Source organism: Rhinoraja longicauda, chromosome 6, assembly GCF_053455715.1.
Source record: "Rhinoraja longicauda isolate Sanriku21f chromosome 6, sRhiLon1.1, whole genome shotgun sequence".
NCBI classification, from domain to species: domain Eukaryota; kingdom Metazoa; phylum Chordata; class Chondrichthyes; order Rajiformes; family Arhynchobatidae; genus Rhinoraja; species Rhinoraja longicauda.
The window spans coordinates 78,407,349-78,435,318 of record NC_135958.1 but is presented as its reverse complement, the minus strand read 5'-3'; the positions used below and the strand labels follow the sequence as shown (position 1 = coordinate 78,435,318).

Sequence of the window (27,970 nt, the reverse complement as noted above, 5' to 3'; positions counted from 1 at the left end):
AATTGGTTTTTTTTTTTACACAAGCGGTTTGCTTTGTTTGTGACTGGAATGGTGCGACCCTTCTCGGATATGAGACGACCACTGACAGCAATGGCGCCATCGAGGGGGGCGCATACGTCAATATAGACGAGGGGGGGGGGGAAGGGTGGCCGCTGTTCCAGGAAGTGACGACAGTGAGCTGGCGAGGCCGCCGGTGAGCGGGAAGTTGGAGCGCGGCGGACGGTTCAACCGCCAACAGCCCAGCGCGGAGTCCGGCTGCCACCAGTCGGCGGGTAGGAGCTGTCTGAGTTTGTGCTGTGTCGCACCGCCGGGATCTTGCTTTAAATTGTGTGAATGCTTTTTTGTTAACACTTAGATTTGATCATTGCAACCATCCAGTGAGGTACAAGTCAGGTTTATTTGTCACATACACGATGTGCAGTGAAATGAAAGTGGCAATGCCTGCGGATTGTGCAAAAAAAAAGAATTACAGTTACAGCATATAAATTAAAGTTAATACAGAGAAGACAAAATTTAGTCCCTGGAGTTATAAAAGTTAACAGTCCTGATGGCCTGTTAAAGCTCCGTTTCATCCTCTCCGTTTTCACAGCGTGACAGCGGAGGCGTTTGGCTGACCGTAGTATCTGGAACAGTCCGTTGCTGGGGTGGTAGGGGTCCTTCATAATCTTGCTTGCTCTCGATCTACACCTCCTGATGTATAGGTCCTGCAGGGGGGCGAGTGTAGTTCCCATGGTGTGTTCTGCCCAACGCACTACTCTGCAGGGCCTTCCTGTCCTGGGCAGAGCTGTTCCCAAACCAGACTAATGTTGCCAGACAGGATGCTCTCTACAGCCCCAGAGTAGAAGCAATGAAGGATCCTCAGAGACACTCTGAATTTCCTCAGCTGTCCAATGTGGTAAAGGCGTTGCTTTGTCTTACCCACCAGTGCGGCAATGTGCGTTGCCCATGTCAGATCCTCTTTGATGTGGACTTCCAGGTATTTAAAACTGTTCATCCTATCCACAGTAGACCCATTTATTTCCAGTGGCGTGTACGTCCTTGGATGTTGAGCCCTTTACAGTGGAAAAAACATTGTGTGCTTATCCAGATTAAAACACATGTACAGTCAAATTGTACACGAAGGTTCATTCACACTGGCAGAAGGGTTCAGTCAAAGAACATGAGTACAACAGGCAGTGCAAAAAAAGAAAAGAAATATAATATAATGTTACAGTTACAGAGAAAGTGCAGGAAAAAAGTACAAAGGCCGCAACGAGGTAGATTGGCAGACTGGGAATACATCCTCTAACTTTGTCCATAACTCATTTCAGTCACATTGCACGAGGAACTTCAGTCAAACTGTGTATGAGGGTAACCCAATCAATCACCAAAAGGTCACCCATTTCTTCTCTCCAGAGATGCTGCTTGTCCCGCTGAGTTGCTCCAGCTTTTTGTGTATTTTGGGGGTAGAAGAGGGTTGTCAGGATTCTGTGGTACAACCCACGGGTGCTTGACAATAGACAATAGGTGCAGGAGTAGGCCATTCAGCCCTTCGAGCCAGCACCGCCATTCAATGCGATCATGGCTGATCACTCTCAATCAGTACCCCGTTCCTGCCTTCTCCCCATACCCCCTCACTCCACTATCCTTAAGAGCTCTATCCAGCTCTCTCTTGAAAGCATCCAACGAACTGGCCTCCACTGCCTTCTGAGGCAGAGAATTCCACACCTTCACCACTCTCTGACTGAAAAAGTTCTTCCTCATCTCCGTTCTAAATGGCCTACCCCTTATTCTTAAACTGTGGCCCCTTGTTCTGGACTCCCCCAACATTGGGAACATGTTTCCTGCCTCTAATGTGTCCAATCCCCTAATTATCTGATATGTTTCAATAAGATCCCCCTCATCCTTCTAAATTCCAGTGTATACAAGCCTAATTGCTCCAGCCTTTCAACATACGACAGTCCCGCCATTCCGGGAATCAACCTAGTGAACCTGCGCTGCACGCCCTCAATAGCAAGAATATCCTTCCTCAAATTTGGAGACCAAAACTGCACACAGTACTCCAGGTGCGGTCTCACCAGGGCCCGGTACAACTGTAGAAGGACCTCTTTGCTCCTATACTCAACTCCTCTTGTTACGAAGGCCAACATTCCATTGGCTTTCTTCACTGCCTGCTGTACCTGCATGCTTCCTTTCAGTGACTGATGCACTAGGACATCCAGATCTCGTTGAACATCCCCTCTTCCTAACTTGACACCATTCAGATAATAATCTGCCTTTCTATTCTTACTTCCAAAGTGAATAACCTCACACTTATCTACATTAAACTGCATCTGCCATGTATCCGCCCACTCACACAACCTGTCCAAGTCACCCTGCAGCCTTATTGCATCTTCCTCACAATTCACACTACCCCCCAGCTTAGTATCATCTGCAAATTTGCTAATGGTACTTTTAATCCCTTCATCTAAGTCATTAATGTATATCGTAAATAGCTGGGGTCCCAGCACCGAACCTTGCGGTACCCCACTGGTCACTGCCTGCCATTCCGAAAGGGACCCATTTATCCCCACTCTTTGCTTTCTGTCTGTCAACCAATTTTCTATCCATGTCAGTACCCTACCCCCAATACCATGTGCTCTAATTTTGCCCACTAATCTCCTATGTGGGACCTTGTCGAAGGCTTTCTGAAAGTCGAGGTACACCACATCCACTGACTCTCCCCTGTCAATTTTCCTAGTTACATCCTCAAAAAATTCCAGTAGATTTGTCAAGCATGATTTCCCCTTCGTAAATCCATGCTGACTCGGAATGATCCGGTTACTGCTATCCAAATGCTCAGCAATTTCGTCTTTTATAATTGACTCCAGCATCTTCCCCACCACTGATGTCAGACTAACTGGTCTATAATTACCCGTTTTCTCTCTCCCTCCTTTCTTAAAAAGTGGGATAACATTTGCTATCCTCCAATCCACAGGAACTGATCCTGAATCTATAGAACATTGAAAAATGATCTCCAATGCTTCCACTATTTCTAGAGCCACCTCCTTAAGTACCCTGGGATGCAGACCATCAGCCTTCAGTCCCATCAGTCTACCCAAAACCATTTCCTGCCTAATGTGGATTTCCTTCAGTTCCTCCATTACCCTAGGTTCTCCGGCCCCTAGAACATTTGGGAGATTGTGTGTATCCTCCTCAGTAAACACAGATCCAAAGTAACGGTTTAACTCGTCTGCCATTTCTTTGTTCCCCATAATAAATTCCCCTGCTTCTGTCTTCAAGGGACCCACATTTGCCTTGACTATTTTTTTCCTCTTCACGTACCTAAAAAAACTTTTGCTATCCTCCTTTATATTATTGGCTAGTTTACCCTCGTACCTCATCTTTTCTCCCCGTATTGCCTTTTTAGTTAACTTTTGTTGCTCTTTAAAAGAGTCCCAATCCTCTGTCTTCCCACTCTTCTTTGCTATGTTATACTTCCTCTCCTTAATTTTTATGCTGTCCTTGACTTCCCTCGTCAGCCACAGGTGTCTCTTACTCCCCTTAGAGTCTTTCCGCCTCTTTGGGATAAATTGATCCTGCAACCTCTGCATTATTCCCAGGAATACCTGCCATTGCTGTTCTACCGTCTTCCCTGCTAGGGCCTCCTTCCAGTCAATTTTGGCCAGCTCCTGCCTCATGCCTCTGTAATCTCCTTTGCTATACTGCAATACCGACACTTCCGATTTTCCCTTCTGCCTTTCCATTTGCAGAGTAAAACTTATCATGTTGTGATCACTGCCTCCTAATGGCTCTTTTACCTCTAGTCCCCTTATCAGATCAGGATCATTACACAACACTAAATCCAGAATTGCCTTCTCCCTGGTAGGCTCAAGTACAAGCTGTTCTAAGAATCCATCTCGAAGGCACTCTACAAACTCTCTTTCCTGGGGTCCATTTCCAACCTGATTTTCCCAATCTACCTGCATGTTGAAATCTCCCATAACCACCGTAGCATTACATTTGTGACACGCCAATTTTATCTCCTGATTCAACTTGCACCCTATGTCGAGGCTACTGTTTGGGGGCCTATAGATAACTCCCATTAGGGTCTTTTTACCCTTACAATTCCTCATTTCTATCCATACTGATTCAACATCTCCTGATTCTATGTCACCCCTTGCAAAGGAATGAATATCATTCCTTACCAGCAGAGCAACCCCACCCCCTCTGCCCACCTGTCTGTCTTTTCTATACGTTGTGTACCCCTGAATATTCAGTTCCCAGCCCTGGTCCTCTTGTAGCCATGTCTCAATGATCCCTACAACATCATACTTGCCCATGACTAACTGAGCCTCAAGCTCATCCACTTTATTTTTTATACTACGCGCATTTAAGTACAACACTAACTTCTGTATTTACCTCCCCTCTCACATCGGTCACAAATTGCCCTGCCCTTAATCTCTTTTCCCCTCTAGAACTTCTGTTCCCATTCTTCCGAGAGTCTTCTGCAATATCTCCTGTATTCCCTTTAACCTCATCTTCATATTCCCAATTTGTTAACCCCTCCCCCCCACTACTTAGTTTAAAGCCACAGGTTTGAGAGAGTGATTAGCTGAGAGGTAATGCCCTCCATTATCTTAGAATTCTGGACTCCTTAGAGGGTATTGAGATACAAGGAACCGCAAATGCTGGAATCTTGAACAATACACAGAATACTGGAGGCAGCATCTGTGGAGGGAATGGGTAGGTGGCATTTCTGATCGAGATCCTTCACATCAAAGGCCACGGGGTAATTGCCATGACACGATTGAGCCTGATCGGTTTTACATCTTTCTGATTCTGCTGAGATTAAATTCCATTTTCACAAGGAAGAATAGGAGAAAAAGTTGGGAGAGTGAATCCCTATATTTTACTGCTTTTAGACTTGCATCAGCAACTATGCTTGTTCAGTTTCCCATTTGCACATCTCTATGCTCAATGACCTACATAGATTCAGCAAATGCCTTGGCTTTAAAATTCTCAGCCTTAATTTCAAATCACTTCATGAACTTGCCTTCTTGTGGCACAATGTGGTGCACACATTACGCTGTCACTTCCAGTGGAACAGAACATCAATTTTAAAGTCTCATCCTTGCCTTTAAATTATTTTCTCACTGCCAGGCCCCAAGTGGTCAGGATGGGGGAACACACATCTAGCTCCCTCACCCTAAACATAGGACCCCCCCAGGGCTGCGTCCTTAGCCCCCTACTGTACTCCCTGTACACACATGACTGTGGGGCCAGGTTCAGCTCAAACTCCATCATCAAGTTTGCTGATGACACTGGTGGTGGGCCGGATCTCCAACAACGATGAGAAGGCCTACCGGGAGGAGGTGGCTGATCTGGCACTCTGGTGTCAGGACAATAGCCTCCTCTTGAATGTCACTAAAACAAAGGAGCTGATTGTGGACTTCAGAAGGGCTAAACATCCAGGGACGTACACGCCACTGGAGATAAATGGGTCTATTGTGGATAGGGTGAGCAGTTTTAAATACTTGGGAGTCCGCATCGCAGAGGATCTGACATGGGCAACGCACATTGCCGCACTGGTGGGTAAGGCTAAGCAGCGCCTTTACCACCTTAGACAACTGAGGAAATTCAGAGTGTCTCTGAGGATCCTTCATTGCTTCTACTCTGGGGCTGTAGAGAGCATCCTGTCCAGCAACATTACAGTCTGGTTTGGGAACAGCTCTGCCCAGGACAGGATGGCCCTGCAGAGAGTAGTGCGTTCGGCAGAACGCACCATGGGAACTACACTCGTCCCCCTGCAGGACCTATACATCAGGGGGTGCAGATCCAGAGCAAGCAAGATCATGAGGGACCCCTGCCACCCCAGTAACGGACTGTTCCAGATGCTACGATCAGGCAAACGCCTCCGCTGTCACGCTGTGAAAACGGAGAGGATGAGACGGAGCTTCTTCCCACAGGCCATCAGGACTGTCAACTTTTATAACCCCAGAGACTACATTTTTGTCGACACTAATAGTAACTTATTAACTTTATTTATATGCTGTAACTGTAATTCTTTTTGTGCACAACCCGCAGGCATTGCCACTTTCATTTCACTGCACATCGTGTATGTGTATGTGACAAATAAATTTGACTTGACTTGATTTTAAAACCTGAGTTATCCACACTTTGATATTACCTCCAAACCAAGCCAATGTAAAGATGGTTTTCACTCCTTCCTTTCTGGCCTCTTGTGCATTTTATGTTCTTCCGTTCTGAGCTATAGAATTCATTTCCTAAAACTCCTCTCACTCCTAATGCACTCCTTAAAACACCATATCACTGTTAGACTAAAGCCAGCACATTTCCAGTTATTTAGTGTGGAAAAATGTTGGCAAGAAACACCTGAATCAAGCGATAACAAAGGTATAGAGATTAGAGAATGTGAGGTTATTTTTTTTCCACCACAACAAATTATAGCCATCGGCTGCCCTCGATGGCGCTTTCTTAGCAGTGCAAACTACAAAATAATGTTCTTGTAACATATTGCATGCATATTAAATCTCCTTTCTGAATTCAATGAAGAAGTTTAGTTTAGTTTAGAGATGACAAAACATTTCTGTAATCAACAGTGATGAATCTGCAGTTGCTACTAAACTAATCTAAAATGCTACTACATGAAATCAGAAGGTTATAAAACATTTTGTTACCAATTATTATTTTTTTAATCCACAGATGTTTTTTTATATTAAGATTATTCTTGGCAATATGATAAATCACCGGCACCATTTTGCAGCATTTTCTGCCTTTATGAAATCTTCAAGATGTACTTTATGGACTTTAAATTCTGGAACATCCTGAAGTGATGAAAGACACTTGGCCTGTTCGTTTATAAATGAAATTTGGCATCATGATTAAGAAGCAATGGAAGATCTCCAATAAGGTGTTCCAAAATGATCAGAAGATTCTTAGTGTTTGGCTGGGTTTAAGAAAATGTAGTAAATCTACTAATGACCTTTCCGGACTTACTGAAACATTGATCGAGCTTTGTCAGAACAGACAATTGCTGTCTGGAGATAAAATCACACAAGACATGCTCGTCAACGGTTATTTCAATTATGGACATTTGGGAATGGAACTCAAGAGGAATTTGGCTACTAACTGGTGGGACTCGATGGTGTTGTCCAGGGAGCAGGTGTTTGGAGTGCAGAGTCCTCATCAGTTGAAGGGGAATCAGAATTCTGACAACAGGTCAATGAAACTGGTGGATGTTGCAACATTGCAAGTATTATTAGATAAGCAAGATGCGAATGGAGAAGGAATATTCTCACTAAAAGACATATTGAAGGAAAACATCGTTTTACGACCTAATCTTCTGCAAGGTATTATGGCATCATTTTAGTTCTTTAAACTTGTATTCGTTCTATTTTGCTTCCAGAATGTTTAATGAGATCCAAAACAGTGTTTAATTGTCATACCAGAACATTGAAATTCTTACTTGCAACAACATAATGGACCATTGAACACAATACACATAGATAATCTATATACTAAAACTCTCGTTTGTTTCTTTGTTCCTAAACTACACCCAAAACGGTACACAATAGCACGACAATTTTAGGCTCACCTTACTCACATAAAACGCATGCAACAAAACCCCCAACGTCCTTAGTGCAACCAAAGACAGTCATTTGGTCATAAGTGATAGGGGCAGAATTAGGTCATTCAGCCCATCAAGTCTATTCCACCATTCAATCATGGCAGATCTATCTCTCCCTCCTAATCCCATTCTCCTGCCTTCTCGCCATAATCATTGACACCCGAACTAATCAAGAATCTATCTCTCTCTGCTTTCAAAATATCCATTGACTTGGCCTCCGCGGCCTTCTGTGACAAAGAATTCCAGATTCACCACCTTCTGACTAAAGAATTGTTCCATTGTTCATAGTTGATGTTAGTGTTGTGTAATGTTTAAGAACCGAGTTCAGAATTTAATTTTTTTTTATTTATATCAGTTAACACAGTACTTACATAGAAACATAGAAACATAGAAAATAGGTGCAGGAGTAGGCCATTCGGCCCTTCGAGCCTGCACCGCCATTCAATATGATCATGGATGATCATTCAGCTCAGTAGCCTGTACCTGCCTTCTCTCCATACCCCCTGATCCCTCTAGCAAAAAGGGCCACATCTAACTCCCTCTTAAATATAGCCAATGAACTGGCCTCAACTACCTTCTGTGGCAGAGAATTCCACAGACTCACCACTCTCTGTGTGAAGAAATGTTTTCTCATCTCCGTCCTAAAAGACTTCCCCCTTATCCTTAAGCTGTGACCCCTAGTTCTGGACTCCCCCAACATCGGGAACAATCTTCCCGCATCTAGCCTCTCCAACCCCTTAAGAATTTTATATGTTTCTATAAGATCCCCCCTCAGTCTTCTAAATTCCAGCGAGTACAAGCCCAGTCTATCTAGTCTTTCCTCATATGTAAGTCCCGCCATCCCAGGGATCAATCTGGTGAACCTTCTCTGTACTCCCTCTAAGACAAGAACGTCTTTCCTCAGGTTAGGAGACCAAAACTGCACACAATACTCCAGGTGCGGTACTTGATTTTAAAGTGCCTAATATCGGATCGATTCCTGGTACCTGGTAAATGGATCAATTGTAATCATGTATTATCTTTCTGCTGACTGGTTAGCACGCAACAAAAGCTTTTCACTGTACCTCTGTACACGTGACAATCAACTGGTATCTCCACCACTCCCTTATCTCTTTTCCTCATTCCCTTGCCTTTGTTGTCTCCTAAATTGTGGATATCTGTTAGGCCTGACGGTGAGTTTTGTAGAGAATTAATCGTTTCTGAACAAAACAATAAAATGCTCAGCAGTGTCTGCAGAGAGAGAAATCAGGTAATGTTTCCAATCAATGAAAGTGCATCCTCCTGATTGACATTCACATGGCAATCGATCGCTCTGAGAAACTCCCACCAGGTTCCGATCAACCGTGGATAACCTGGCGCAGTTTCAACAGACTGCGAACAGGCATGGGGAGGAGCAAATCGAACATGCTGAAGTGGGGATATACTGAAGATGCGGCAGACTGCGAGTGCGGACGGGGCCTCCAGACTATGGAACATCTCCTGAGCTGTGACATGCTGCTTGACACATGCACTGTAAAGGATCTTGCAGAGGCCAACGACGTGGCACTAAATTTTGCTCGCTATTGGCAAACAGTTGTGTGATGACACGAGATAATAATAATCCTGAAATGGTTCTCCACAGTAGGCTTGACCTACTAATTTAATCATTTACAAGATTTACTATTTTTATTATAACTTTGTAGCATCTGCAGCTTTTTGCTGGACAGTTAATAATTCTTGAAGATATGTAAGAATTGGACTATGTGATGTTCTCCAAGGGAAAAAAAATCTGGCAGCAGTCAGTGGGTCAAGTAGCATCAATTGTCGATGTTTCAGATTTAGACTTTTCATCTGGACTGAATGAGTAGAGGGGAAGTAGCCACTATAAAAGATATGAGGCTGCTTTGGCAAGTAATGTAAAAGTAAACCCCAAGGGGTTCTACAGATATGTCAATAGCAAAAGGATAGTGAGGGATAAAATTGGTCCATTAGAGAGTCAGAGTGGACAGCTATGTGCTGAGCCGGAAGAAATGGGGGAGATATTAAACAATTTCTTTTCTTCGGTATATACCGAGGAGAAGGATATTGAATTATGTGAGGTAAGCGAAACAAGTAGAGTAGTGATGGAAATTAGGAGGATTAAAGAAGAGGAGGTACGGACACTTTTGAAGAATATAAAAGTGGATAAGTCTCCAGGTCCTGATAGGATATTCCCTAGGACATTGAGGGAAGTTAGTGCAGAAATAGCAGGGGCTATGACGGAAATATTTCAAACGTCATTAGAAACAGGGATGGTGCCGGAAGATTGGCGCATTGCGCATGTTGTGCCTTTGTTTAAAAAAGGTTCTAAAAGTAAACCTAGCAATTATAGACCTATTAGTTTGACGTCTGTGGTGGGAAAATTAATGGAAAAGATACTTAGGGACAATATATATAATTATTTGGATAATCAAGGCCTGATTAGAAACAGTCAACATGGATTTGTGCCTGGAAGGTCATGTTTGACTAATCTTCTTGAATTTTTTGAAGAGGTTACCAGGGAAATTGATAAGGGCAAGGCTGTGGATGTTGTCTATATGGACTTCAGTAAGGCATTTGACAAGGTTCCACATGGAAGGTTGATTAAGAAGGTTAAATCGTTGGGTATTAATAGTGAGGTTGCAAGATGGATTCAACAATGGCTGAATGGGAGATACCAGAGGGTAACGGTTGACAATTGTATGTCAGGTTGGAGGCCAGTGTCTAGTGGAGTGCCCCAAGGATCTGTGTTGGGTCCACTGTTGTTTGTCATTTACATTAATGATCTGGATGATGGTGTGGCAAATTGGATTAGTAAATATGCAGATGATACTAAGATAGGTGGAGTAGTTGATAGTGAGGTAGATTTTCAAAGTCTACAGAGAGACTTGGGCCTTTTGGAAGGGTGGGCTGAAAGATGGCAGATGGAATTTAATGCTGATAAGTGTGAGGTGCTGCATTTTGGTAGGACAAATCAAAATAGGACGTACAGGGTAAATGGTAGGGAATTGAGGAATGCAGTGGAACAGAGGGATCTGGGAATAACTGTGCATTGTTCCCTGAAGGTGGAATCTCATGTGGATAGGGTGGTGAAGAAGGCGTTTGGTATGCTTGCCTTTATAAATCAGAGCATCGAGTATAGAAGTTGGGATGTAATGTTGAAATTGTACAGGGCATTGGTGAGGCCGAATCTGGAGTATGGTGTGCAGTTCTGGTCGCCAAATTATAGGAAGGATGTCGACAAAATGGAGAGGGTACAGAGGAGATTTACTAGAATGTTGCCTGGGTTTCAGCACTTAGGCTACAGAGAGAGGTTGAACAGGTTGGGTCTTTATTCTTTGGAGCGTAGAAGGTTGAGGGGGGACTTGATAGAGGTTTTTAAAATTTTGAGAGGGACGGACAGAGTTGACGTGGGTAGGCTTTTCCCTTTGAGAGTGGGGAAGATTCCAACAAGGGGACATAGCTTCAGAATTGAGGGACAAAGGTTTAGGGGTAACATGAGGGGGAACTTCTTTACTCAGAGGGTTGTGGCTGTATGGAATGGGCTTCCGGTGGAAGTGGTGGAGGCTGGCTCGATTTTATTATTTAAAAGTAAATTGGATAGGTATATGGATAGGAGGGGATTGGAGGGTTATGGTCTGAGTGCAGGTAGATGAGACTAGGTCAGGGAGAATGGTCGGCGTGGACTGGTAGGGCCGGACAGGCCTGTTTCCATGCTGTAGTTGTTATATGTTATATGTTATAAAAAGGTGGAGGGGAGGCATGGGCAAGCAGTGGGTGAATACAAGTAAGGAGGGGTTGATTGGCAGATACAAATCATGTGGGACAGAAAAGGATAAATAGTGAAACTGTTTAAAGATGGGAACTCAATTTTTAAGAGCAGAAAGAAAGTAAAAATGAGCTAAATTACATAGTGACAGAAATAATTGGGATTTTAAAAGTCTGAAATTTGTAGAAGGGAGGAGATTGAAGAATGAATAGTATGGGAATTGTGGCCGAGTCTTGATTTCGATATTGGATTAGCTGGGTTTCGTGGAAGAGACAGACCTTTTTAAAGACAATCCAATTATCGGTTAAACTATGGACTTGACTTGAAATGAACAAGCATGAGTGTGTGCAGTAAAACTGGACTTCCAAATAACCCAATTGCACATCATTTAAAATTAATTGTGGTTTTGTCTCAAAGGGCCGAATGGCCTCCTCCTGCACCTATTTTTCTATGATTGTATTGATTGTCACCCATAATTTCAGAGTTAAAGGTGGTTAAGATTGAGTTTTTGTCAATCCTATCGTATAACTAACGTAACTTTTTTTGAAGTCAGAAGGTCACATTTGTTTCTTTCAATCCACTGTAGGAGCATTTCATGAATATACCAAATCTTTGAATCTTGTCAACAGGAAGTTACCTTTTGGTTTGGCTGAGATTGGGGTATGTTATCAGCCCATTGCTGCATCTGAATATCCAACTGTGTTCAATGCAGTAAGGTAAGAAACTAAAAAATACATACAATAGTTTCCTGCTTCATGAGTAACTTATCAACAGTAAAATGGCATCAGGCATTTACAGACAAAAAGCAAAATCTATTTAGTTTGAAATAAGGTCCTTAAATCTCACTAAGTCTACGCTGACCCTCACTACTCCTTCAAAAATCCTGTGATAATTTGGAACCCAAATTTGCATAGTGAATTCCCAATTAGGAGGTAAAATATGAATTTGTTTATATGTGGCATATTCTGCTCTTTCCAGGTACCCAGTGGTGGTGTTTTATATTTTGTGACAGAATGCACCAGTGTGTCATACTGGCTCCTCAAAACGTGAAAGTAAATTATTGCATAGTAGCCACTAGAGTCACTCTAACTGTTATATGCACAGGGGCACTTTTTATCTACAAACAAAGCAATGCCCAGTTCTGTTGATGTGTTTGTAACCTACTCCGCTCAATGCTGCATTTAATGTATCACTCTTTCATAGCTGTTTTGTTACTAATTTTGAAAGTTGCCTGTCACCGAATTATGATCCCCTGCAGGTTTCTTTATTTCTGTATTGATTTGGAATAATTGACTCTATTCAGTTGATTGTTTGGACATTTCAATTCACTGCTCTGAAAGAAAAATGTAGCTTCATGGAACAAGCCATGAATAAAATGTCACTTAAATAAAAGAGTAATATTCTAACAATTGAATAATTCTTGTGACTTTAATCTCACATTATTTTTAAAGAACTGCAGAAGTGGAATTGGCATCATTGGTATGGTTCAGTTCTCCTCGGACTACAGGAAGCTGGTTGGACTACTGGGTGCGTCAGCGTTTGCTGTGGTGGAGGAAAGTAAGAAGTTCCCACTTAAGCAATATTTATTTTAGAATATTTTTCTCTGATCGCTTTTCACTCAGTTACACCATTTTAATGTGTAGGAAGGAACTACAAATGCTGGTTTACACCGAAGATAGACACAAAATGCTGGAGTAACTCAGAAGGAATTCCTTCTAAACAGAGATGCTGCCTCTCCCACTTAGTTACTCCAGCATTTTGTATCTATCTACACCATTTTAATAGTTTGCGACAGGTTTTATTTGATATTTGCTTATTTTGTTGTTTATTAATGATTTGGACAAGGGGATTGAAGGCCTTGTGCCCAAGTTTGCGGATGATACGAAATAGCTGGAAGGGCAGGTAGTGTAGAGAAAGCAGGGACTCTGGAGAGGACTTGGACAGGTTGGGAGAGTGGGCAGAGAAGTGGCAGATGGAATAAAGTGTAGCAAAGTGTGGAGTCATGCAGTTTGGTAGTAGGAATAAAGGCGTAGACTATTTCTAAATGGGCAGACAATCCGGAAATCAAAGGGACTTGGGAGTGCTGGTGCTGAATTCCCAAAAAGTTAATCTGCAAGTCGAATCGGTAGTAAAGAAAGCAAACCAAATGCTAGCATTTATTTCAAGAGGGCTTGTCTATAAAAACAGGGATGTAATGCTGAGGCTCTATTAGGCCAAGAATATTGTGAGCAATTTTGGGCATTGTATCTGAGGAAGGATGTGCTGGCTCTGGAGAGGGTCCAGAGGAGGTTTACAAAAATGATCCCAGGAATGAGTAGGTTAACCTATGATAAGCGTTTGTCGGCACTGGGCTTGTACTGGCTGGAATTTAGAATAATGAGGGGGGACCCCTCTTGCTATTGAGGGCGTGCAGCGTAGGTTCACTACGTTAATTCCCGGAATGGCGGGACTGTCGTATGTTGAAAGGCTGGAGCAATTAGGCTTGTATACACTGGAATTTAGAAGGATGAAGGGGGATCTTATTGAAACATATAAGATAATTAGGGGATTGGACACATTAGAGGCAGGAAACATGTTCCCAATGTTGGGGGAGTCCAGAACAAGGGGCCACAGTTTAAGAATAAGGGGTAGGCCATTTAGAACGGAGATGAGGAAGAACTTTTTCAGTCAGAGAGTGGTGAAGGTGTGGAATTCTCTGCCTCAGAAGGCAGTGGAGGCCAGTTCGTTGGATGCTTTCAAAAGAGAGCTGGATAGAGCTCTTAAGGATAGCGGAGTGAGGGGGTATGGGGAGAAGGCAGGAACGGGGTACTGATTGAGAGTGATCAGCCATGATCGCATTGAATGGCGGTGCTGGCTCGAAGGGCTAAATGGCCTACTCCTGCACCTATTGTCTATTGACCTCATTGAAACATACAGAATAGTGAAAGGCTTGGATGGAGTGGATATGGAGAGGATGTTTCCACTAGAGGGAGAGTCTAGGACTAGAGGCCATAGCCTCAGAATTAAAGGACCTTCTTTTAGGAAGGAGATGTGGAGAAATTTCTTTATTCAGCGGGTGGTGAATATGTGGACTTCTTTGCCACAGAAGACTGGAGAGGCCAAGTCTGTGGATATTTTTACGGCAGAGATAAATGGATTTTTGATTAGTACATGCCTCGGAGGTCATGGGGAGAAGGCAGGAGAATGGGGTTAGTAAGGAGAGATAGATCAGCATAATTGAATGGCAGTGGTCTTGATGGGCCGAATGGCCTAATTCTACTCCTATCACTTATGACCTACAGGAATAATGGGCCTGATGTGGAAGTAAAATCTCCTAACGTTGTCCAAAAGGGATGCGCTAAATTTTGTTTTCTGGGGTACAAACTTTGTGAAAAGAACGTAAGAAATAGAACAGGACATGGGCCATTTGGCCCTCATTTTACAATCGTGGCTAAAATTTTAACTCTGCATCACTTTCCTGCTTGAACCCCATAATCCCTTGATTTCCATATTTCCAAAAATCTACTGACACATTTCTTAAATATATTCGCCAACTGAGCCTTAATATCTCTCGGGGTAGAGATTTTTCAAAAATTTACTACTCTGAGTAAAGAAGTTGCTTTTCATCTCAGTCATGAATAGCTGATTCCTTAGTTTTAGATTGTTCCTGGCAGCTGATGATAAACATTTTCTCTTTGTTAATTGTTTTAGATAGTGTAAAGGATTGGGAAAGGAATGAGCTATTTTATTAATGATTTGTTTTTTATTCTATCATTGTTGTTTTATAGTTTGCCAAAAGTCCATCTAGTTTTACAGCTGGTGACTCCCACAATAATTATGGAATTAAAGGAACTACACTATACTTCAGTTTTCCTTGGGGGAAGGAACCAATTGAGACATTGGTAAATCTGGGAGACAAAGATCTTGTGCGTGAGCACCATGGAAATAAATCAAGCTTGCAAGTATGTGTGCGATCATTGATTATTTGCAGAGATTCTATTAAAAAACATTGGTAAACTATAGATGGGACTGAGGTATTGTTTAAAATGGTTGCAATTAGTTGCTGTATTAAATGATTCTTCTAAGAATAATAAATATGGGCTGAAGAACAACGGTTGCATTTTTGGCCTCTCAAATTACTTTAGCTGCATCAGAAAAAAAGAGCCAAATCGTAGGGCTGATAATAATGAATGCTCCCTTAATGGCAGTGACCATGACCATATTCCTTAATAACATTATAAGACCATATCCCTTAATAGCAGTTACCATGCTAAATTGAATCAAAGTTCAAGTTCATCTCTGACAAACATTCAGTGTAATATAAAGCAAATGTATTGTCAGACGTATCATCCTTTGAATGACACTTGGAGAATCATAAAATAGTTGCGGCACAGAAGGAGGCCATTTAATCGTTCATGTCAGTGCTTTCTTTCTATAGTGTGTCTCTTTAGTTCCTCTTACTGGTTCTTTCTCCTGTAGTTTTTTTCCCACCATTTTCTTATCCAATTCCCTCCAAGGCCACCATGGAGCCTACCTCAACACATCTGATGATGTATTCCATATTCGAACCAAACTTCTTTAAAAAAAAATCACCTTTTCTCTTGGATTAAATATAACTTTTATTCACATTCTGTATTAATGGCTCTAAAGCTTTCTTGGTACCAAGGTTAAACTCATAGGTCTATAGTTGCTACTTTTCAGTTCTCTAACACTATCCTGCATCCAAAGAGCATTGTAAGATCACGGTCAGCCCCCTCAAGATTTCTTCCCTGTACTTCCCTCAAAGGCATTGGATGCATCCATGTGATCCCGGTAACTTGCCTACTTTTGATTTCATCCAGCTTTTTCTCATAATTAATCATTGTTTGTGCCAATGATGTAGATGAAATTTAAAGAATTCTTGTGGCACAGTTCAAAAAGCATTGATTTTCTTCAGGTGTTCAACCAACAGCCTGCCAACTAAACTATGGAAACAAGTGACACCATTAGAACATTAACACTTTATTTATCTCATTGCTATTAATGGGGCCTTTAAATGCATAACATGTAATTTTTTATATTTCTGAATTGCACAAAAATGCTTTAGATGAATGGAAGTATATCATGAGGGATTTCAGAAGAAGGGAGAATCAGTGCTTATAGAACATGTTTATTGATCCCAAAAGGGTCGAGATGGGAGGAAGACTGTTATTCCATATGTGCTATCGATGAGTGGGAATCTAGATCGAGGAGTGATCGCATTTCTGTTTGATTCACTGCAGTTAACTGAGAAAGTTGATTCTAAATTAAGAAAAAATCAAAAAAAGGTAAGCCAAATGGTTGAAGATAGACACAAAAAGCTGGAATAACTCAGCAGAACAAGCAGCATCTCTGGAGAGAAGGAATGGGTGACGTTTCGGGTCGAGACTGTTCTTCAGACAAATGCTTGGATGTGGGAAATCAAGACAATGTATGAGAAGGTTTTGCTTTGTAGCTTTATTGAAATAATAACATCGATGTGTACTTATCTCAATGATGGGCATTTATTTTTGTCATGCCGTTTTCAATCAATATTTTTCAAATTGCAATCTCAATATTTTTTTTCTATATACACTTTTTTCGGAAAGTGCCCCATTCTGATAAATGCATTCTCATTGCGACCAGTAAACTTCTTATTCGGGTTGACCGCAAAGGAACTTTAAATCTATGAGAATTATTTCCTGAGTTTTAATTTTACAATTTGTCTTGGCAAGTACTTTTTGGGTGCATTGGTTTTACATTTGTTACTGGTTTTACTTTGTTTGTAAAGGTTCTTACACACGCAGGTTTATTATGTAAACAGAAGACTTTTGATCTTGCGGTTGATAAGATCTACCATAAAATGAGCAGTTGCTCCATAACACGCCATTTAAATTTTTATTGACACTCCATTTACATTTTTGTTTTGTCCACTTTTAAGGAGAGATTTGGCAATGTTAAAAATTGATGCTTGAGTAGGAAGAAACAAACGACAAACGGTTGTTAATGAACAGTATTAGTCACGCAGCTCAATACTCTCAAGGCATTCTTGGGTAGGCTATAGACTTTGGGCAGTAAATATTCTGGGACTGGAAGGACAATCAGCAATTGGGTAGAGACACTGGAGAGGGCAAGAGATAGTGACCAACTCAATTGAGGCAATTCTTTAAAAAATCAGAGTCGCGAGTTTAGGAGAAATGCTTTTTTGCATTGAAATGTTATGATCTAAGAGCAGATACTATAGTAACGAAAAAGAGAAAATTACATCTCTATACTTGGAAAAAGGAAAATTTGCAAAGCCATGATGAAAGAAAGATCAGTGGGATAAGGACCAATAGCTCATGTGTAGGAGAGAGATCACCTTGGTTTCACTTAATCTGAGATATTCCCTTCCCGCAGTTTTAAAGCTTCTTTTGGCCCCAATCTGACAGAGGGACTTCGACCTGAATATTAACTCTGTTTTCTTCCCGTTGATGTGTCCTGATCTACCAAATATTTCCAACGGTTTCTGCTTTTACTTTAGATATCCAGATTCTGCCTTTTTTTTGCAAATAACTGGTGCAGGGAGGATGGACTGTCTTCTCTTGAAGAGACAGAGTGCAAGAGTAGCTCAACGGGTCAGGCAGCATCTCAGGACAACAAGGATAGGTGACATTTTGGGTTGGGCCCCATCGGTCTTGTCTTGCTGCATTAGTCTAAGGTTAGGTTCCATAATTACATTAGTGTAATTTAGTACACTTATTTAAGGATGTTATTTGCCATTTTTCTCATATACCCAGTGTTTGCTTTGAAAATAGTTAAAATTAACATGTGAACTTTTAGGTGCTAAAGCTTCATCCATTTCTAGCTCCATACAAAGTAGCTTTGGAGACTGGGAAAGGACCTACAGTTGAGTTGCGTCAGGTATGCTATATTTTTCTGAAGTTATGCCACTAATCAAGTCATGGATCTTGACATTCTTAATTCGTCGTTCTATTCTGTTTAAATGTTTCAAGTGTTTTTATTATTAACATTTTCATTTATCACTTTTTAAATTTATTTTGAATATTTCTGTGTCTTCTATTTGGTCTCTTCAAATTTATTTATAAAATTGTTCAATTTTTCTAGTTTCCTTTGACATTCTAGCAGTTACTTTTTTCAGGTATGTGAGGGATTATTACAAGAATTATTGGAGAAAAGAATTACAGTCTGGCCTGGTTACCTCGAAACTATGCACTTGTCAATGGAGCAGCTAGCTATAAAGTAAGAAGTACTTTGTCATTGCTATTGAGTGAATAATCTTGATAAGGTTCAAGTTAAATGGTGAACACTTTTTTTATGTTTAAAGTGTTTAAATTGTATGTAGTTTTACAAAAAATTAGATCAATGGCCATATTACATTTTTTTTGATATTGAGTTGAATTTTTACAAATAATATCCATATTTATACTTCCTCAGTATAATAAGGGATGTGTTCTAATTCCCTTGAATTTCCTATTCACTCTAAACAGAAAACAGAAATTGGGGATGCTGGGCAGGTGAAGCAGTATCTATGGAAATACAAGCAGTCAACATTTTAGATTGATGACCTTTCAACAGAATATTCTCCAACCCAATGCATGATCATCAAAGTGAAACATCTCTCCAAAGATGTTGCCAAACGTGCTGAGCATTTCCAGCATTAGTTTGTATTTTGATGGATTTTATATAATGGCCTTTTGCATATTCACAACATCAAGGGTTGGAAGGATTATTTTTGTAGCTGAAAAATGATACTGCACCTTTCAGGAAGAATAATGTTTAATTTGTATTCAATCAAAATGTCATTTAACTGGCTCAGAATGAAAGTTTAAAAATAGAACTCAAAGGGAAATTCCAACTGTGTAGCAGCCACTTTGTTTCCTGGCACTAACGCTTATTTTTTTTGCTTTTGTGGATGTAAAGAAAAATTCAATATCTTTAGAAAATGTTCATACACGCCACCAAATTCACTTGATTTTCTCTCCTGGCAGGTATGATGAGATGGGAGTGATTTTTACAATTGTCGTCAGTGAGACTACGCTAGAGAATGGTTTAATACATCTCCGGAACCGAGATACGACTATGAAAGAGATGGTTCACATCTCAGATGTGAGGGACTTTCTCACCAAGTACATTCGAGAATCTTGAGAAAATGATGTCTTTATAGTATTGATTGTTTAAAATAAAACCATCAAGCCTTTCAGTGATGAAACTATTGGTGATCTTTTAGGTTATTAACCACATTCTGATATGCACTTATACATTCAAGTATATGATTTATAAATTGACAAATAAACAAAAACTGAGTTGTTTACCAACCTGGGTTAGCTGCTAACGGATATGATGTAAACGATTTCCTGCATTTTAAAAAGACTACCAGTCAGGAGGGGGAACTGGCTCCAACTACAAAAAGCACACAACAAAACTGACGAGATTGATAGAAGATGATGTACTTTACTTGAGATCACAAGATTCCGTATTTGGGAGACCAGCAATATGGATTTGCGGGCTGCTGCAGAGCGGCAGTCATCTTTTGACATGTGTGAAGTTGGTTCACGGTCGCATTTCCAACTTGCGAACTGGTGGGGTTATGAACAGTTCTCAGTAACGGAAGGCTACTATATTCTGGGGGCGATCTGTATGTAGCTTTGTAGAGAAGTTATCCATTTCATGTGAAGAAACATTGGATTGGGCAGCAATATCAACAATATTTGTTAAAATTCATAGAATTTCAGTTGTATGTTTGTCATTATCATGTTTTTTGTATGATTTTTTAAATTAAATATCCTCTAGGATTCAATGCCCCAGATAATTCGTATCGTTTGCCTTGTATTAGGTTGGGTTTGCTTAGGTTGAAAACATTTGGGCATGTGTTACCCTGTCAACAATTCAAATGAGCAGTGCTATTTGTGTGTAGCAAACCTTTATTGTGACATAGCTGTACACCTCCCAGGAAGTAACTAATATTTTAAAATAGTTTTTATAAATATAGACATTATAAACTTGTTCTATTTATATAATGCAGTTAGCAACAATGAGATTTAATTTAGACATGTGTTTGTGCTGGTGATTCAAGTATAGTGATTGTGCTCTGATGCATGTTTCCTGTTATGATCATCTTCTTGCGGTGAGAAGAATGCAAACTTATTAACTAACCTACACTCAAAACTGTTCCTAATTTGGATGAACTCAATTAATCTGCAACCTCATTTAGCCTCCTAAATATTGTTCAATTTCACAATTTTCATAACTTTAAAAAGTTTTGAATACCTGCAAGAATTGAAAAGCATTGAATTACCGTTTGCTCATTCTGTAGCCACCACCATCACTCCTACTGCACCCTTTCCTCTTAAAGATATATTGATGTAGATGTGTAAATATAACGTTAAAAAATGATTGTCACAATGGAGAAAATTTATTTCAAAACCCAATTTGCACAGGCAAAATCCAATATGTACTGGTCTGCTTATATTATACAATTGTTTAGTTGAGAAAGGATCATTCTCCTTTCATAGGAGTTGTAGTGAAGTGGCCATACGTAACGTACAGGAAGACAGTAGGTGGATGACACGGGGAAAGGGAATAGACACAGAGTGCAGATAACCCCTGTGGCCATTCCCCTTCAAAACAGGTGTACCTTTTTGGATACTGTTGGGAAGATGACTAGTCAGGGGTGAACAGCAATTGCAGTCAGATCTCTGGCATAGAGCCCGACTCTGAGGATCAGCAGGGATGAGTAATGTCAAGCAGGGCCATAGTAGCAGGAGACTGATTAGTTAGGGAGCAGACAGAAGATTCAATGGCAGCAATCAAGACTCCAGGATGGTGTGTTGCCTCCCTGGTGCCAGAGTCCAGGATGTCACAGAGATGCTGCATGGCATTTTCAAGGGGGGAGGGTGAGCAGCCAGGTCGTTGTGCATGTTGGCACAAATGACATGGGTAGGAAAAAGGATGACGTCTTACAAAATGAATATAGGCAGTTGGGTGAAAGGTTAAAATCCAGGACCTCCCAAGGGAGTGATCTGTGGATTTCTTGGACCATTACGATTAGCTTAAAGATTAGCTTAGAGATAGTGTGGAAACAGGGCCTTCGGCCCACCGAGTCCACGCCGATCATCAATCACCCGTTCACATCAGTTCTTACCGACACGTTCCATTTACAAGCCAGTTATCCTACAAACCTGCTCATCATTGGAATGTGGGAGGAAACCAGAGCACTTGGAGAAAACCCATGAAGTCATAGGGAGAACTTGCAAACTCTGCACAGACAGCACTTGTAGTCAGGATCGAACTCTGGTTTGAAAATTGGGAATGGAAACAGAAGTCTCTGGCGCTGTGAGGCAGCAACTCTACCACTGCTGCCCAAAGATGTCTGATGCTGCTCCTAATGTGCTCTTCTGCACTCCTCTTTGAGTTGTTGGTCTGATTGCATGGTAAACAACCTGAGCTTTATGCTTTCTCAAGGTTGTAGGTTATAATGGAATGAATTCTGTTGCTGCTGGAGGGTAACAGTCCGCAATGAATACACAGATTTGGGCTGCTACACTGTTTAGCATAGTTACATTGCTTTCCTCGGCGTGAAGGGAATAACTTCCCTCCCCTCCAAGCTCAATGCATTCTGTGCTCTTGTTCAACCGACTATTGGTGGAATAATGTCATCGCCCTGACAGCTTTAGTTGTGTGTGTATCCACGGTCATTGTCGCAGATGCTAGATCGGCTTCCTGAAGATGAACATACAGAAAACAACTGACCCAGATTTTGTCTTTGCTCATGTCCTCGGCAACTGTGCTGGATCAGTTGACAGGAGTACTCATGGACATCAATAACCTTTCTCGAATCCATTTGGAGATTTCCATCCGCTTTGAGAACAACGCTATCATGCTAAATTCAATGATACACAAGGTAGCAGAAGATACAAAAGCTTGAAAGCACCTACCACCCGATTCAGAAACAGCTTCCTCCCTGCTGTTATCAGACTATTAAATGGTCCTCTCATAACTTAAGTAGAGTCTTGATCTCCCAACCTACCTCATTGTTGTCCTTGCACGATTTTTCTATCTGCACATTCTCTACAACTAATGCCAGAACACTGTTCTGCAGTCTGGTATTTTTCTCTTTGCACTACTTGCTGTATTTATGTAGGGCTGGATTATATTCATGTATCGTATGATTTGACAGGATAGCACGCAAAGATTTTCGATTCAGTTGTGGGAAAGAGATGAGTTCCAATTAGCGGGACGTTTCCTGGCCATTGTTTAACATACTGTATTACATGACTCCATTAGGCCCGGGCACTCGTGAAGACCTCCAAAAATCGGACACCTCCTACTGTGTATTATGGGCCCAGTGACAGCACACGATAAACCCAAGAGCAGCGACTTCAGGCAAAAACAAGCAACTAATTTCTTCATGGCCTTATAGAACATCAGTGCACAAAACTGCTTCTGCTACAATTTGCAAGCTGGTTCATTTCCACATCACAAGTAAAAAAACTGCTTTCCATCATATTATCATGACGGCCAGCTACTTAACAGAAAATGAGGAAAAGCATAATCTCAATTAATGAAAAAAGTACTAAAAATCAGAATAATAAGTCTGGGATATAAAACTGAAAAATGCTAGAAACAGTCAGCAGGTCAAGCTGCAACCGTGGAATGAGAAACTGAGTTAACGTTTCAGTTTTGAGGAAAGATATTGGATTTTAAATGCTATTTCTGCATCCGCAAATATTGTTTGACCTGTTGACAGTTTCCAGCATTTTCTGTTTTTATAACTTTTTTTGTTTAACTCATTTCACAGAGAATTCTCCAGATAGAAAAATATACGTCTGTGCAACAAAAGTTCTCATTTCTCAGTAGTCGTCCATCATTGCCTGTGCAAATTAATTTGGGCATATAATGTTCCTTCTTGTTGCAGCACATTCTTATTCTTTGGCGATGCTAAGTTAAGTTCGGTATATGTAATCTCATCTTCATTCTGTCACAAGAGAAGAACAAAATTATTTCTGGAGTGCTTTGTTTTTTGATTGTCATTGTAAGAAATTAAATGCAAACTTGTTGCATAAATGTAACAGCTCAGAAAGCATAACAGCTTAGAAAGCATTTTATCAGGGTGCATCACAGCTTGGTTTGGGAACAGCTCCATCCAAGACCGCAAGAAATTGCAGCGAATTGTGGATGCAGCCCAGACCATCACACAAATGAACCTCCCTTCTAATGACTCCATTTATACCTCGCGCTGCCTCGGCAAGGCCAGCAGCATAATCAAGGATGAGTTGCACCCTGGCCACTCCCTCTTCTCCCCTTTCCCAAAAGGCAAAATGTATAGAAGTGTTAAAACGCACACCACCAGATTCAGGAACAGTTTCTTCCCAGCCGTTATCAGTTTGTTTTTTCTGGTGGACTGCAAGGTACTGCTAAGGTACTGCAAAAGGCATTCATCCTGATCCATCTAATTTTATAAAGCTGTAAATCTATATAATCTAGAGGAATACCTTGCATACTGTCATAGTAATGTCCACAGTAAATTAGCAGCTGTAATGTTTTACTTACCGCGCTAGAATCGTCCATGTTGGTAGCTGCGAAAGCAAAAAATATAATTAGGTGGAAGTAAATTATAACAAATACAAGTTAAATCATCAGGACATTGCAGCGTTTAAAAGGTATTTACATGGTCACTTGAATTGTCAAGATGTTAAATGCCTCTGGACCAAGCGCTGATAAATGGGTTTCGTGTTGTTGGGTACTTAATTGTCAGAGTGGACATGATGGACCAAAGGACTTGTTTCTGTGCTGAATAACTCAATGACTATTTTATTTCTCTTGTATTAGTCATTTTAGGCAGTCCCTTAAGTTTAAGGATGAGCCCAGAGTGTTGGATACCAGCTGGTAGACAGACCTGACAGTTAAAACTTGGTCCAATGAAAAGGAGTTCAATATAGTTGGAGATCAGACAGTGCCTAGCTCCTTGACCATGTAGACATCCTTTTGGAGCTACCGGGCCATACCTTGGCAAAACATCCCAGCAGTTCCAGCAGGGAGAATAGGCAAAGGTAAGGTTGAAAGTTGAATCCTCACCATTGATTTATGAAGTTCTTTAAAAAGTTCAGATAAGTAAATGTGCAATGCCAGCAGGTTATAATCTTGGAGGAACACTTTGTTGATACATTGTTCAATTTATCCGAAGATAGACATAAAAAGCTGGAGTAACTCAGCGGGACAGGCAGCATCACTTGAGAGAAGGATAGGGTGGCGTTGCGGGTCGAGACCCAATCTTCAGACTGAAAGTCACGGGAAAGGGAAACGAGAGGATATGAACGATAGTGTGGAGAGATATAGAACAATGAATGAAAGATATGCAAAAAAGTAACGATGATAAAGGAAACAGGCCTTTGTTAGCTGTGGGTGAAAACGAGAAGCTGATGTGACTTGGGTGGGGGAGGGATGGAGAGAGTGTTGTTTACAGTTGGAGAAATCAATATTCATACCACTGGGCTGTTATCCAAAAAGACCCAATGTTCTACAGTATTCAGGTGGTTTTATAATACTTCAATAATTTAACTGGGTTATTCAAACATTTCACCACAACATGAAATCAACATGATCCTTGCTTAAAAATATGTTTTAAAATACAATTTTTAATAAAATCTTTCATAAAATCCAAGAGATAATATATAAAGGGTGAGTTTGCTCCTCCTGTGTCAATAAATGGCAGACCTGTATAAATTAAATGTCCTTCTTATCATGATCACTGTTAACTTGGTGTGAGTAAAATAAATAAGAGATATTACCTGCTTTTTCTCTTACAATATTGACATAGTTCATTTCACAATCGCACTCTGAATCAGTTCCTGCAAAAAAGCCATGGTCGAGTATGAAAAATGCTTAAAAAGATTTCATTGTGTAAGAAGGAACTGCAGATGCTGGTTCAAACCGAAGATAGACACAAAAAGCTGGAGTAACTCAGCGGGACAGGTGGCATCTCTGGAGAGAAGGAATGGGTGTCGTTTCGGGTTGACACCCTTCTTCAGAAGGGTCTCGACCCGAAACGTCACCCATTCCTTCTCTCCAGAGATGCTGCCTAAAAAGATTTCAGGTTTGGTATAGATGTTCTCATGGTTTTAACATAGCTGGTGTCTCCTCTAAGCAGCCTTATGATAAAGGATTTTTTTTTTTTCTCTAATATCTTGTCATTTGTTTGTATGATGTGGAATTGTAATGCTGAATGTCTTGATTTTTATGAATGCAATATATAATATCACATATATATTAAACTTTTCTTAATCTCCAAAAAAATGATGGGATTCGGATTTAGTGAAATGGCGACGTATGCAGTGAAATGCTTTACCTTGTATTAAAGCTAAATTATTTTGGCAGCCGAATGGTGCAACTAGAGGAGCGGCTGCCTCATAGTGTCAGAGATCCTGGTTCGATCCTGACCTTGGACGTTGTTTATATGGAGATTGTACTTTCTTCTTTGGGCCATTTGGATTTCCTCCATGTGTTCTTAGTTTCCCGCTACATCCAAAAGACTGTGGGTTGGTAAGTAAATTGGCCATTGTGAATTGCCCCAAGTGCGCAGGTGAGTGGTAGACTATGCGGGCAGTCACTATGAATTTGGGGAGGGCTTAAAAAAAAAGTTTTAATGTGGAATGAGTGTAGAAGTGTGGCTGATGGTTGGCACAGACTTGGTAGGCTGAAGGGCCTGTTTGCTGTATCTCTCTCTGAACGTGACATGAGATTATGAAAGGCAAAAATAAAAACAGAAAAAATCAAATCATTTATAAGATCAAGAAGCAATTCTCAAGAGGGAAACAGTTAGTATTCTAGGTCAATGACTTTTCAGTGGATTTTCTGTTGAAAAAACCCTGATCTGAAATTTTACTCTACAGCTGTCTTCACAGATACTATCTAACTTCAATTTTTTAAGCACTTTATTTTATAGTCAGCAGGTGATTGTACAAGGGAATAATTACAGTAAGTCTCATTTCATTTCCGTAACTTTTCAGCCAATATAGAAAATAACCTATACGGCACCTTTAACAGGCCAGTGGTGACTAATATCAACTGTCACATAACTGATTGGCTGATCTTATGTGGGGAGTGAAAGTTTCCCACCATTTGAAGTAGGCAACCTTGAGACTGCATTGAAATCTATATACTAAAACTCTCGTTTGTTATCTTGTTTGTCACTGAACTTCAGCCAAAACGGTACACGATAGCGCGACAATTTTAGGCCCGCCTTACTCACCGTTGTCACTTTAGTGATAATGCAAGTAGTTTTATTGAAATCGGTGTTATATTTTTAAAGTTAGTCACATTTTTAAGTTTAAAAGGAGGGGGAGGGGAGGGGGGGAGTGGGGAAGAAGGGAGAGGGGAGGTGGGGGGTTGAGGAGAGAGGGCGGGGGGGACAGGGTGCTGCACCAATGCAGGTTTGGGCCTAACAGGTCCACTTTGTCTAGTATTTATTAAAGTTCTATGATCTTGTCAGGAAATAGTAAAATATAAAACTAAAATATGGTTTTAACTCTAATACGATATATCAAAAGTAAATCAAATTAAGCATTCTAAATTATATTGACAAATCAAATGTAAAACATATTACCGGTTCCTTTTGATGATGTGATGTTAATGTAGTCCTTCTCCTCATCTGTGGTTTGCAAATATATAGCCAATTAGCAGAAGTAAGCAAGTACTGAGTTTATTTTTGAAATTGTTTGTACTGTGGTAATTAAACAGCTAAAGCACTTTGCTAAAATCATCTGTCATTTATTAACTGACTAATAATAAAATTGTGAAAGAACCTATACTAAAAATAACATAGTCAAATGGTGTCAGGTATTTAAAACTATTCATGAAATGTTGTTTTTTTAATCCTTGGGTGATGTTGATACTTGGAGGTATTCAGCAGTTGCAAAACGGGTGTCAGAGGTTATGGAGAGAAGGCAGGAGAATGGGGTTAGGAGGGAGAGATAGATTAGCCATGATTGAATGGCGGAGTAGACTTGATGGGCTGAATGGCCTTATTCTACTCTGATCACTTATGATCGTATGAAAACCTATCTGGAGAACGCTTGGTAAAGAATGTGACCATTGTGTATGTTTTGTATGGCTGCTTTGCTGCAAGATCCCCCAAGGAAGGTGTTGTTCAAATCATTGCAAATCTGGTCATTTTATGTTCTACCAGAATGGAGTCACCTATATGTGTTTGGCTAATCAGGAATTGAGGAATTGAGTTCCCCTGATACAGAAGATGGAAAAAAAAAGATATATCATGATTCCAACTATTATACTTGTATTCGGGTAAGTTGCCCTTGCAGATGCCACGAGAAAGCAGCATTGAATGTCAAATAATGTACACCATCGGAGGATGCTGACTTCATGGTCAAGAAAAATATATTTCTTTAGCTGATTTGTAGAGCAATACTACAACAATGTTAACCTTGAATTGGTGTTGATTAATGTACATTATAAGATCTTAAGTGACAGGAGTAGAATTAGGCCATTCAAGTCTACTCCGCCATTCAATCATATCTGATCTATCTCTCCCTCCTAACCCCATTCTCCTGCCTTCTCCCCATAACCCCTGACATTCGTGCTAATTAAGTATCTTTCTCTGC

General features: G+C 40.7%; 2 protein-coding genes across 2 annotated transcripts in view; one reads left to right on the top strand and one right to left on the bottom strand.

The window, feature by feature from the left end:
• The first annotated feature begins 165 nt into the window (after nucleotides 1-165).
• polg2 (polymerase (DNA directed), gamma 2, accessory subunit) lies at nucleotides 166-20,041 on the top strand. The gene is made up of 9 exons (XM_078401905.1): nucleotides 166-272; nucleotides 6,685-7,331; nucleotides 11,962-12,091; nucleotides 12,827-12,932; nucleotides 15,143-15,316; nucleotides 16,520-16,660; nucleotides 18,174-18,254; nucleotides 18,493-18,593; nucleotides 19,343-20,041. The coding sequence occupies exons 2-9, from the start codon at nucleotides 6,845-6,847 to the stop codon at nucleotides 19,497-19,499; spliced, it is 1,377 nt and encodes a 458-aa protein (XP_078258031.1). The 5' UTR covers nucleotides 166-272; nucleotides 6,685-6,844; the 3' UTR covers nucleotides 19,500-20,041.
• A 472-nt stretch (nucleotides 20,042-20,513) lies between these two features.
• Nucleotides 20,514-27,970, bottom strand: part of LOC144594637 (immunoglobulin superfamily member 1-like) — an 81,177-nt gene continuing 73,720 nt past the window's right edge. The window contains exons 24-27 of the mRNA XM_078401412.1: nucleotides 26,956-27,000; nucleotides 25,142-25,201; nucleotides 23,904-23,929; nucleotides 20,514-23,328 (exon numbers count right to left, since the gene is read on the bottom strand). Coding sequence (XP_078257538.1) covers nucleotides 23,218-23,328; nucleotides 23,904-23,929; nucleotides 25,142-25,201; nucleotides 26,956-27,000 — 242 coding nt within the window. The 3' untranslated portion in view covers nucleotides 20,514-23,217. The remainder of the gene's footprint in view (nucleotides 23,329-23,903; nucleotides 23,930-25,141; nucleotides 25,202-26,955; nucleotides 27,001-27,970) is intronic.